Below are 13,466 nucleotides of genomic sequence, written 5' to 3'. Positions count from 1 at the left end.
TGGGCCTATGAATGAAATTTTATTTGTGTTTCATGGCATGAGCCATGTGTTTTTGTTTAACAATTTTAATTATTTGAATCAAATAAACTCACTCACTACTACCCATGCCAATCAGTGCTCAAAATTATTTCATGTTTTTTGTGGTAAGTTCAGGTATTAAGTGACTTTAACACATTGGCTGCTAGGGGGTTTTCCCCTCCTGTGCTGAAAATACTTGAATACTATAGAATCATGACAAGGTCAGCTCGTCATAAGCACAGCGCAGGTAACACCCATGACGAGCTGACCTTGTCATGAGCATCCACGTCTTTGGCAGACTTCTATTAGGAGATGGAGGATAAATACTGAACACTGATAGCGTGGAAAGCCTTTTTTGAGTAACCCTCCGGACCACCTAAATATGTTGCAGGGTTATTATAAACTTTCAAACAGTGAAATTGTTGTGAAGTATCCAAGGCATTTAATAATATTGGGAAAGGGTAATATTAAAATGGTTTCAAATATTAAACAAGTCCCCTTTTGAAAAGAACAGATTAGCGCAACTCTCCTTTGTGTATCCCCACCATGTTCTGTTATCCACTTAAAATACTTTGGCACTTCCATGCATCAAAGAGCTGAAGTGAATATATTGAGACTGATTAAAAGAGGTGTGCGTGCATGTCCTTACCCTGCGCATAGAGCGTCAGTACAGCCTGGATAGCGATGTAGACCCCTTCAAACTGATATGTCTCGAACATCACCTGTTATGGAAGAAAAAAGAAGGCAGAGTACCAGTTAGTATAACCTTATGCATGCGTAACCAGCATAGAGTTAGTTGTCCTTTTTAGGTCTTGCCTAGGCAGCGCTTGCCCTGTTTCTTCGAGACTTGCTGTATTCAGGATATGAATATGAAGCTCTGACCACTTTCAGTCCATCTTTTTAATTGTTTCATGTCACTCTTCTTTGTAAATGGTGGCTTTACATTGATCAATAGTAGGGTAGTAGTCCCTCCTTAGTACCGCCTTGTCTCTTTTCGTAACCTCCCATAACGACACCTCCTGTTACTTGTGTTGTTATGTGCCAACTTTCAATTACTGCCTCAGAGCACTATTTGTTTTACAGGGCTTTCTCCTGCCTGCTGTTGGACACACTCTCCCGAAACGCACGCCAAGCTTGATATTCATGGTGGCGCGCCTTTCACCCCGATGTCTTGAACTTTAACAATGGAAGCAGCGCCATTCATGTAGCACGGCTCAACCAAATCCTTTTTTTATTTCATTTTTTTACTTTTTCGTAAAGTTCACGTGGTGGCATCGCAACTGTCTTATAGCGCGCACTGACAAAATCCTTTTCTTTTAAAATGTATGGAATATGCTACTTACCAGTATGCATCTGTTCTTGGCATGTAGAGCTGCTGACATTCATATCTATGCATAGATCGCCGCCTAGTGTTGGGTCCTGATGATTGCACATTGTTGCCCTGGAAGAGTCTTCGAAGTATCACAAGATAGGTGGCTCCTCCCTCAGACTACAGTGTGCATGGGCATCCTCTCCATCCCCAGATTGTTTTTCGCCATTGTGGCAGAGATGGAGTATAGTATAGTAAGAGATGGCCATGCAAAGAGTGAATGCTACAGCTGCGACAGGCACCGGGGAGGCGGGTGGGCGATATGAATGTCAGCAGCCCTACATGCCAAGAACAGATGCATACTGGTAAGTAGCATATTCCGTTCGAGGCATGTGGGCTGCTGAATTCATATCTGTACATAGAATGTATAGCAGTATCTCCCTTAGCGGTGGTTGCCCGTGCCAGCTGCAGCAGTCTGAAAAAGAGTTTTGAGAACAGCCTGTCCTACAGCAGCTTGCTGTTTGGAATGTACATCTACACAATAGTGTTTGGTAAATGTATGGTTGACCATGTGGCTGCTCTACAAATTTTGTGTAAAGGAATATTTCCTAGGATAGCCATGGATGCCCCTAGTTTGCGTGTAGAATGCGCCCTAGGGGGAACTGTTAAAGTGCGTTTTGCCTTCAAGTAACATATCTGAATACACTGAACGATCCATCTGGCTATACCCGATTTAGAAATAGGTTTGCTTTTGTGTTGTGGTGAGAAAGCAACAAACAACTGTTTTGTCTTTCGAAATGCCTTAGTTCTATCTATATAGTATAGCAGAGCTCTTTTGACATCTAGAGTATGCAAGGCCCTTTCAGCAACTGTCTGTGGATTTTGAAAGAACACTGGCAGGTCTATTGTTTGATTTATATGAAAATGGGATACCACTTTTGGCATGAATTTAGGGTTTGTTCTGAGAACTACTATATTCGCATGTACTTGAATGAATGTCTCTTGAATAGATAGAAGAGTTAGTGAGCTGCAAGCCCTAAGTGAAGAAGTGGCAATAAGGAAAGCCACCTTCCAAGTAAGAAATTGTAGTGGTTCAAAAGGTGGTTCCATAAGTCTGGTTAAAACGATGTTTAGATTCCAGACTGGTGAAGGTGGGTGCCTTGGGGGAATTCCTCGTTTAAGTCCCTCCATAAATGCTTTAATTGCTGGCACTCTAAACAGTGAAAGGTGTTGCCTGTTTTGGAGATATGCTGCTAACGCAGCTACATGTATCCTGATGGATGAGTAGGCTAAATTGCAACGTTGTAGGTGCAAGAGATAGCAAATGATGTTTTGTGTAGAAGCATCTAATGGGTTTATATTGTTGTTACTGCAGTAAATGACTAAACGTTTCCACTTTGCTGCATACCATGCCCTGGTAGTGGGTTTTCTTGCCTCTTTGATAATATTCATACAGTCTGGAGGCAAGTTGAGGTATCCAAATTCTAGGATTTCAGGAGCCAGATCGCCAGGTTTAGCTGTTGTGGATCTAGGTGTTGGATTTCTCCATGGCTCTGAGTTAGAAGAGTGGGAGTGAGTCGCAGTCTTTGATGAGGCACCACTGACAGTTCTAGGAACGTTGTGTACCATGGTTGCCTCGCCATTGTGGGAGCAACTAGGATTAGCGTCAGTGAATGTTGGCGCATTTTGCGTGCCACTAGAGGTATTAATGGAGCGGGGGGAAAAGCGTACGCAAATTTGCCTGACCAGTTCATCCATATCGCATTGCCCTGCGACTGCGGATGTGGGAACCTGGCGGCAAAGTACTGGCATTTTGCGTTTTCACTTGTGGTGAACAGATCTATCTCCGGTTGTCCCCACTGCCGGAAGAATGGTTGGAGAACATTGGGGTGAATCTCCCATTCGTGCATCTGTTGACTGTGCCTGCTGAGCAGGTCGGCTATTTGATTGTCCTTGCCTGGGAGGTGTTCTGCCATGAGAAACATGTTCCTTTGAATGGCCCATTTCCACACACTCTGAGCTAGATGCGATAGTTGTGGGGTATGTGTTCCTCCCTGTTTTTGAATATAATACATAGCTGTCATGTTGTCCGTCCGGATCAACACAGTCTTGTTGCATAAGTGTTTCTTGAACGCTTTTAGTTCTAGAAAGACCGCCGTCAACTCTAGTAGGCTGATGTGCATCTTTTTCTGTTGTATAGTCCATAGACCCTGGACTGTGTAGTGCAGGACATGGGCTCCCCAGCCTAGCAGGGATGCGTCCGCCGTTATCACTATTTGTGGGACAGGCTCCTGGAACAGTCGTCCTTTGCAAAGGTTTTGTGGATTCCACCAATGCAGAGAGTTGTATGCCCGACTGGTCACCAACACTAGGTCTTTTAATTGCCCCCGAGCCTGGTTCCACTGCCTTGCTAGACACTCTTGTAGCGGACGCATGTGTAGTCTGGCATGAGGGACTATGAATATGCACGAGGCCATCATGCCAATTAGCTGCATAAACACTCGAGCTAGCAATGAGTGTTGTGGTTTGAACCTTTGTATTAACGTTTGCATTCCGTTGATTCGTGCTGTGTTTGGATATGCCTTTGCTGCTAGTGTATCTATTGTAGCTCCCAGGTACTGTTGTACGTTGGAGGGTTGTAGGTGTGTCTTTGGGTAGTTCAGCGAGAAACCTACACTGTGCAGGAGATGAATGGTTTTTGACATGTGGCTGGCACATTGCTGGGCCGATGGTGCTTGTATTAGCCAATCGTCCAGATATGGGTACACATGAATGCGTTGTCTCCTGAGATGCGCCGCCACTGTTGCTAGGCATTTTGTGAACACCCGTGGAGCTGTTGTTACACCGAATGGTAGGACTTTGAACTGGTAGTGTTGTCCTTGAATTGTAAACCTGAGATACTTTCTGTGAGCAGGGTGTATTGGTATATGAAAGTATGCGTCTTTGAGGTCTAGAGTTGCTAGGAAGTCTCCCTGCCGCAGCAGTGGTAAGACTTGTTGCCGAGTGAGCATGTGAAAATGTTCTGATAAAATGTACTGGTTGAGGGGCCTGAGGTCCAATATTGGCCTGAGACCCGTCCTTTTTGGAAATGAGGAAGTATAGCGAGTATACTCCTGTTCCTTGATGTTCTAATGGGACTGCTTCTATAGCCCCCTTTTGCAGCATATTGATGACCTCTTGCTGCAATAATGTTATATGTTCCTTTGACATTGGACGGTGTACGGGTGGTATGTTGGGTGGTGTGAATGTGAGTTTTAGGCAATAGCCATGTTGGATAATTTGCCTGACCCACTTGTCTGTAGTGATGTTTAGCCAGACTGGTAGGAACTGTTGTAGCCTTCCCCGACCGGTGTTGTATGGTTTGGGGGTAGTGCCAGGAAGTCACCGTTTGGTATTAGTGGAGGATCTATTGGCATTGCCTCCACGACCTCTGCCCTTATCATTTCCTCGGTATCCACCACGATTTGTGTTTTTATTGTATGTGGATTGTGTATTACTCTTGTATGAGGAGGATTGCTGCGATGTGTTACCTCGCGCTCCTCCTCTGTAGTTGGAGCGACGAAAGGAGCCTCTGTGTTGCTGGGACTGAAAGGCCCCATTGACTTTGCGGTCTCTGTGTCCTTTTTCATTTTGTCCAGAATTGAGTCAACTGCTGGACCAAACAAAAAATCTGGATTGATTGGCTGGTTAAGAATTGTGTTCTGGACCTCAGTCTTAAATCCAGATATGCGAAGCCATGCGTGTCTCCTAAGCAGTACGCTTGTGTTGATAGATCTGGCAGCTGTGTCTGCCGCGTCTAGAGCACACTTAATAGAGGCATTGGTAATGAACTTTCCCTCCTGTACAAGTTCATTGGCCTGCTCTTTAACTCCATGGCTGCTAAGGCAATTCCCCTCCTGTGCTGGGAATTCGCTATTTTCATTGTTTTATGACGAGCTGGGCTCGTCATCAGTGTATGAGGAGGCTACACCATGACGAGCCCAGCTCGTCATGAGTGTGGAAGGGGTTAAAAGGCTCAGGTAAGTGTTGGAGAATTGGTTCTAAGCTGTCATAGTGCGCTCTGTCTTATCTAGCCAACAAGGCTTGAGTATTGGCAATTCTCCATGAGTTTGCTGCTTGAGCAGCTACTCTCTTGCCTGATGCCTCTAAAATCTTTGACTCCTTGTCAGGAGGGGGAGCCTCTCCAGTAGTTTGAGAATTTGCACGCTTTCGTGCGTTGGAGACCACCAGTGAGTCCAGAGGCAGTTGTCCCTTGATGTAAGTAGGGTCTAATGGTGCAGCCCTATACTTTTTTTCAATTCTAGGGTTGATGACACGTGCCCTAGCAGTGTCTTTGAATATGTCATTTGTGTGCTTTAGGACCCCTTTTAACATGGGAAGTGTTTTGACAGTCTTTTCTGATGTTGCAAGAGTATCAAACAGAAAATCTTCCTCTATAGGATCTGCATGCATTTCTATATTATGGTAGAGCGCTGCTCTATCTAATAATGAGTTGAATGCCACTGTGTCTTCTGTAGGTGATGGCTTAGCTGGGTATGCAGGTGCGTCTATAATGGGTTGAGCCTCATCAGGGTCTGGGTCACCCCCCCATGGTTGTGAATTGGGGTCTACATTTGGGTTTTGTGGATATCCAAAACCAACATCTGTGTCATGATCTACATCTGGGTTGTAGTCAGAGCGTGTAGGTGAGTATGGTGCATATGGAGTAGTAGGCATAGCTGGAGAGATAGGCTCGAAAAGAATAGGAGAGGTTACACAGTTTTTTTTCTTTTTGAGTGGAATAGTAGAAAAGTCTTCAGCAGGCACTGGTCTTTTCTTCCTTTTGTGAACAGTCGCTTTCCCGGTATTTGGGTCAATATATAGTTTAGACTGATATTCTGTAGAGGGGTCTGGGTGGATGATCTCCTCTTACACAGTCTTTTGCCTAGATGCCAATGATTTAGGTTTGACCTTCTTCGGTTCGAAGCTTTTTTTCGGTTTGCCCGTTTTTGGTGCCGGGATCTGCTTTTGAGGTTTTATGGGCAGTGTCTGTACAACAGGTTTTGTCGGTGCGAGGTCTTTTACCGGTTGCACCACCTTTTTTGGACCGATTGGTTTTATTAGTTCGACAACCTTTATCTGGAGTCCTGGCTTGTTCGGCTGTACAGGTGTTCTTGGAGCCTGTGGCTTCGGCTCGATGCCCTTCTTTGGATCGATGGGCTTCGGCTCGGCGCCCTTCTTCGGATCGATGGGCTTCGGCTCGACCGTTCTTGGTTGGTCTACTTTCGGATTCGTTTTCGGGTCGACGACCAGCTTGTGCGTAGCCCCTTTGCTTTCGTAGACCAACTTTTGCCCTTTTTCGGCTGTCAAACTGTATTTGTTCGAGTCGACGGCCCTTGGTTTCGAAGGTTTATATGGAAAGCTGGCCTTCAGCTCGGCGCCCTTTGTGTTTATCCCCTTCGGTTCGACGACGTTCGGTCCGAAGACTGTTGTGCCGATGACTTTCGGTTTCGATTGAACCGGTCTTGGATCACGTGTTTTAGAAGGCTCTTTTTGTATATTCTTAGCCGGGCTGTATTGCAGGGCTTTAGAATCAATGTTTAGATCTTGGCTAAGGCCTGTTGGCGATGCCTCGACCTGAGTCTCTGATATAAGTGTAGTGTCTGTGTGGGGCGTCCCTCGTTGTCATTGGAGTCGTCTTCGACAGCTACGATGTCTTGGTCGTATTAATCGACCTCAACGATGTGTTCTTCCTCGTCGACATAATATTCAGAGTCGTGCTCGGAGTCTTGATCCTCTTCTTGATCCGAGTCTTCGACGTCTACTAGTTCTTCCTCGAAGATATTCTCGGGCTCCGGTGTCGACCTCTGCATCTCTTGCCTCGCCGCCCGCCGATTCTGGATCGTCTTTTTGGACCGGAACTGGGCACAAGCTAGGCAATCATCTTCATTATGATCTGGTGATAAACATTTGTTGCATACAGGATGCTTATCTGTATGCGGGCAGCAGCCCACATGCCTCGAACATTTATTTTTATAAAGTGAGGCACACCGAGCTTCATATTCATGGCAGCTGTACACCTTTCTCCTGCTGCTGGCTTAGCTACAGCTCTTACCTTCTGCCCCGACTCGACTGAGACAGAGGTGGGGACACCGAGAGAGTCGAGTTGCCAAGATACAAACTTCAAAAGTACACTGGGAGGATTGCATCACATGTCAATGATGTTTTTGTAGTGGACGGGGTTTGACTGTGAACAATAGAATAGAGGGCCTTTAAAGTACAACAAAAGAACAAGTTACTTACCTTCGGTAACGATATATCTGTAAGAAACATTAGTTAGTGTTAGATTCCTTACCTTAGAATATCCCCAGGCGTCAGTCTGGATCCGGAAACTTTTGCGTAGCAGTACCCTTGCACGTCGGTAGGCGTCGTCTGCAGGCGTCCCCTGCGGCTCCGCGTCCGTCGTCGGCGTCGTGCGCCGTGATGACGTCGCTGGAGTACATAGACGCCGCCTCCGCGCGCTGAAGTCAGTTCTTTGTACACAGCTTTTCCGCGCCAGAAGACGCAGAGCCATGAGAGAACCAACACTGGTGCCATTTGAAACTAGGGCCCTGAAAGGGATGTCCTTAACCCTAGGTATCAGTTCGCAGAACGGGGAGGATGGGTGGGTTCGGTAAGGAATCTAACACTAACTAATGTTTCTTACAGATATATCGTTACCGAAGGTAAGTAACTTGTTCATCTGAAAGAAACACGTTAGTGTTAGATTCCTTACCTTAGAATAGATACCCCAGCAATACCAACCCCGGTGGTGGGTCTGCGAACCAATACAATACTACACCAGAAAGTCCTGGAGGACAGAACGGCCAAAGAAGCCATCCCTCCGGACTTGACTGTCCAGGCAGTAGTGCCTCGCAAAGGTGTGCAGCGAGGCCCACGTAGCCGCTTGGCAAATGTCCTGCAAGGGGACTCCCCGGCCCAGGGCAGTAGTAGCCGCCGTGGCCCGAGTGGAATGGGCCCTCAGCCCAACAGGAGGCTCCTTCCGAGCCAAAGAGTAGCACGCTTTGATGCATAGAACGACCCATCGAGAGATGGTCCGTTTACAGACCGACCGTCCCTTCTTCGCACCCACGTAGCCAACAAACAGTTGGTCATCCACCCGGAACTGGCGTGTGCGATCCAAGTAAAATGAAAGCGCACGTTTTGGGTCCAGACGATGGAGCCGCTCTTCATCCTTTGAAGGATGCGGAGGCGGGAAGAAGGAAGGGAGGGTGATGGACTGCCCGATGTGGAAAGCAGAAACTACTTTGGGCAGGAAAGAAGGTCTAGTCCTCAGAACCACCTTGTCAGGATGGATGGACAAGAAAGGAGGTTGGACAGAAAGAGCCTGGAGCTCACTCACTCTCCTGGCAGAGGTGATGGCAACCAGGAAAGCCGTCTTTAAAGTCAGAAGACGGAGAGGGCAAGAATGAAGGGGCTCAAAGGGAGCACACATCAAAAAGGTTAGAACCAGGTTCAAGTCCCACTGAGGCATCACAAACGGAACAGGATACATGTGTGTGATGCCCTTCAAGAATCTCGTTACAATAGGGGACTTGAACAAAGAAGGCTGATCAGGAAGCCTGAGAAAGGCTGAAAGGGCCGAAAGGTAGCCCTTGATAGTGCCCAGAGCAGAGCCCTGCTGGGCAAGAGAGAGAAGAAACAGAAGAACCTCGGAAAGAGGGGCAGAGAGAGGATCCACAGCCTTTGCTGTGCACCATGCCACAAATCTGTTCCACCGACAGGCGTATACCGACTTTGTGGAGGGACGCCTGGCTGCCAGAATTACATCACAGACTTCAGGAGGCAAGTCAAATGGCCTCAACTGCCGCCGCTCAATCTCCAAGCATGGAGGTGGAGACTGGACAGGTTCGGGTGGAGGACCGTCCCCTGCTGCTGCGACAGAAGGTCCTCCTGAAGGGGCAGGCGGATCGGGGGACCGACTGACATGCTGAGTAGCTCGGGATACCAGTACCTTCGAGCCCAGTCCGGAGCCACAAGGATAACTTGGGCCCGGTCGCGCCTGATCTTCTTCAGCACTCTGGGCAGAAGTGGTATAGGCGGAAAGGCGTATAACAGACCGCAACTCCACTCGCGCCGAAAGGCGTCGCCGTGCGAGTGCCGTCTTGGAAACTCCAACGTGCAGAACTGATGACATTGCGCGTTCTCTTCTGTGGCGAATAGATCTAACCAAGGCTCTCCCCATTTCCGAAAGAGGCCTTGCGCCACGTCCGAGTTCAGACGCCATTCGTGATCCATCGAGCACCGACGGCTGAGTTCGTCCGCCCTGGCGTTCAGAGAACCTGCCAGGTGTTGAACCGTCAGAGTCACCCCCTGACGTTCCAGCCACTGCCAGAGGCGCAGAGCCTCCTGGCAAAGGGTCCACGACCCCACCCCGCCTTGTTTGTTGCAGTACCACATGGCGGTGGTGTTGTCTGTGAACACCTGCACTACACTCCCGTTGACAAAGGGGAGGAATGCCTTCAGTGCTAGACGAATCGCCCGTAGCTCCAACAGGTTGATATGGAGCCGGGACTCCGCCGGAGACCAGATGCCTCTGATCTCCGCCCCGCCCAAGTGGCCTCCCCAGCCCTGGAGGGACGCGTCCGTCACGACAACGTGCTCCGGTTGGGGAAGGGAGAGGGATCTGCCTCTGACCCAATCGCGGTCCGTAAGCCACCACTGAAGTTGTCTCGCAGTGCCCTCCGAGATCAAGACGTGGTCGGACAAGTTGCCCTGATGCTGGGCCCACTGAAACTTCAGGTCCCACTGCAGAGCCCGCATCCGCCACCGGGCGTGATGCACCAGAAGGATGCAGGAAGCCATCAGCCCCAGCAGCCGCAGCGTCAACCTGACCGAAACCCGGGATAGCGGCTGAAAGATGGGAATCAAAGCCTGAATATCCCGGACCCGCCGTTCCGGAGGATAAACCCGAAACTGCGCCGAGTCCAGAACCGCTCCGATGAAAAGGAGCTTTTGAGAGGGACACAGGTGTGATTTCGGCACATTGATGTAGAACCCCAGGCCGTGCAAGAGGTCTGCCGTCATCTGGAGGTGGTGGACGACTGTCTGGGGCGAGCCCGCCTTCAACAACCAGTCGTCGAGGTAGGGGAAGACTGAAACCCCTAACCTGCGCAGATGTGCTGCGACCACCGCCAACACCTTTGTGAACACCCGTGGGGCGCTGGTAAGGCCGAAGGGGAGCACGATAAACTGAAAGTGCTCCTGGCCTACCGTGAACCGCAGGTAACGCCGGTGGGCCGGCAGGACAGGGATGTGAAAATACGCATCCTGCAAGTCCAACGCTACCATCCAGTCTTGCGGGTCTAGGGCAGCCAAGACCTGAGCCAAAGTCAACATCTTGAACTTCTCCTTCCGGAGGAAGCCGTTGACGTTCCTGAGATCCAAGATAGGACGTAGGCCCCCTTTGTCCTTCTTGGGCACCAGAAAGTAGTGGGAATAGCAACCACGTCCTACTTCTGGCCCAGGAACGCGCTCGATGGCCCCCTTGGCCAAGAGGGCCGTAACTTCCTCCTGCAGAAGTTGCAAGTGGTCCCCCGACACACGGTGGTTCTGCGGTGGCATGGCTGGAGGAGTGGTCTCGAAGGGGAGGGAGTAGCCCTTTCGGACGATTTGCAGCACCCACCTGTCCGATGTGATCGTGCGCCAGCGGGCGTGGTGATGGCGAACCCTGCCACCCACTGGCGTCACGTGGGCCTGAAAGCACGGACTAGGAGGATTTTGAGGCAGATGCTGCGGGGGGAGATGTGGCCTGACCCCGCCGTGGACCCCGACCGCCTCCACGGCGGTTTCCACGGCCGCCACCGCGTTGAAATGATTGCTGCGGTGCGTGGCTGGCAGCACGTGTGGGGACGCCCCTTCCGTGGCCACGAAAGGAGCGAAACGAACCCGTTTGCTGGCGCTGGGTCGAGTGACCCAAGGACTTCGCTGTGACCCTGGAGTCCTTGAAGCGTTCCAGCGCGTGGTCCGCCTTGTCACCAAACAGGTGACAGCCATCGAACGGCATGTCCATCAAAGTATTCTGGACATCTGCCGAAAAGTTGGCGGATCTCAACCAGGCGTGACGACGAATCGCCACCGTCGTGGACATCGCTCTGCCTAGCGAGTCGGTCGTATCAAGACCACATCGAATAGAATATTTAGCTGCATCTCGGCCCTCAGCTACAGCTTTGCAGAGTTTTGCCCGCACCTCCATGGGGCATTCTGGCAGCAGTTCCGCGACCGTATCCCACACAGAGTGGGTGTAGCGGCCCAAGAGGCAAGCGGTGTTGCAAGACCGCAGTCCTAAACTCAGGGACGAGAAGACCTTCTTGCCATACTGGTCATACCTCTTGGATTCCCGGTCGGGCGGGGCCGACGGGAATGCGGACTGGGAGGTAGAGGCCTGGATCACCAGGCTCTCAGGGGTGGGGTGGGTGGACAGGAACTTGGGGTCGTCCGGACAAGGACGGTGGCGTCTGGCCACGTTCCGATCAACAGGCGCACCTGAAGAGGGCCTGGACCACGTGCCCAACAGAACGTCTGATAAGGCTTCGTTAAACGGCAGCAGAGGCTCCTGTGGGCATGACCGCGGTTTGAAGACCTCAGTGAGGATGTTAGGCCTCACGGCCGCGACGGGGAGCTCAAGGTGCAAGGCCTTGGCAGCCCTCATCAACAACACTGAATAAGCAGCTCCCTCCTCCGATGCCACGGAAGGAGGAGAGACAAAACCAGGGTTAGGAGAGTCATCCAAACCACTGGCGTCCCCCAAATCACCTGTCCAGTCCATGTCATACTGGCACTCACGTGACAGAGGGTCCTCAGACCCTTCCCAGCCCTCACCGTACTCCACATCATCACCATAGTCGGTGTCAACCATGTAGACCGGCTCCACGGGGTCGACAGGCCCCATCGGCGTCGAGCCCGGCGTCGAGCGACGCCGGTCCGACTCCGCGTCCGGATTCGGTGAGGGTATGGGGACGGCGCCGTCCGGAGCCGGAGCCGGAGCCCCGGTGCCGCCCGAAGCCGGCACAGAGGAACCGGCGTCGGGGGCAACCCCGATGGAATCGGCGCCGGAGATGTTGGACGTCCATCCGGCGTCGACCCCGAAGGCCCTAGCGGCGCCGGGATCGGCGCGGTCGGCGGCGCCGGGGCCGGAGCACCCGACGGCGTCGAGGCAGGGTCAGCTGAACCGCTAGGGCCCCCGGACGGATTCACTGGGCCCGTAGGCGCCGTGGAACCCGCCGGAGGAGACAGGGCCCTCATGGCCATGAGGAACGCCTCTATCTCCTCAGGCGTCGCACCTTGCCCAGGGACCTGAGGGTATGGGGCAGGCCGCGCCGGCAACTCCCGCGGAGTCGCAGGGGTGGGGTCACCCGAACCCCCGGCCGCATCGCGCGAGCGTCGGGGGGAGTCGGGGGTACGATGACGACGCCCCGACTTCTTGTGTTTCTTACCTGATGAACTCGACGAGTGATGTCGACTTCCGGAGCGCTCGGCGCGGCTCCGCGACCGCTCCCTCGAACGCTCCCTGGACCTCCGGCCGGACCGAGACCGTTCTCGACGTGGGGCCGACACCCGGAGCTCGAGGGACCGCTCCCGCCTAGCTTTGTTAGTCAGAGCCCGGCAATCGACGTCGTGGTCGGGGCCCAGGCACCGGAGACAGAGTCGGTGATGGTCCGTGACCGACATCGTGCGGTCACAACCGTCACAGTTTTTGAAACCGGGCATCCTACCAGGCACAAAAGATAGATATAAGTTGTAATAAACTTGGTCAAAAGACCGGGTACCGCTCTTCAGATCTGCGTCCACTGGCGCGGAAAAAAGAAGAACTGACGTCAGCGCGCGGAGGCGGCATCTATGTACTCCAGCGACGTCATCACGGCGCACGACGCCGACGACGGACCCGCAGGGGACGCCTGCAGACGACGCCTACCGACGCGCAAGGGTACTGCTACGCAAAAGTTTCCGGATCCAGACTGACACCTGGGGATATTCTAAGGTAAGGAATCTAACACTAACGTGTTTCTTTCAGATGTATTGGCGCAAGCCTCTACTCCAAACCCCACTGCATAGCACCCACTGAACCAAAAAACAATGCTACATGGTCAACCTTTGGCAC

General features: G+C 51.5%; 1 protein-coding gene across 2 annotated transcripts in view; it reads right to left on the bottom strand.

Moving 5' to 3' along the window:
• Positions 1-13,466, bottom strand: part of LOC147692265 (actin-related protein 2-like) — a 201,195-nt gene that overhangs the window by 120,766 nt on the left and 66,963 nt on the right. For both annotated transcript variants that reach the window (XR_015300016.1, XM_086938523.1), the window contains exon 4: positions 668-740. Coding sequence is in view for 1 of the 2 variants with exons in the window: in XM_086938523.1 (XP_086794649.1) it covers positions 668-740 (73 nt within the window). In the remaining variant the exon portion in view is untranslated. The remainder of the gene's footprint in view (positions 1-667; positions 741-13,466) is intronic.

The sequence above is a fragment of the Lissotriton vulgaris genome, chromosome 9, assembly GCF_964263255.1.
Source record: "Lissotriton vulgaris chromosome 9, aLisVul1.2, whole genome shotgun sequence".
NCBI classification, from domain to species: domain Eukaryota; kingdom Metazoa; phylum Chordata; class Amphibia; order Caudata; family Salamandridae; genus Lissotriton; species Lissotriton vulgaris.
This window is presented reverse-complemented; position numbering and strand designations above follow the sequence as displayed.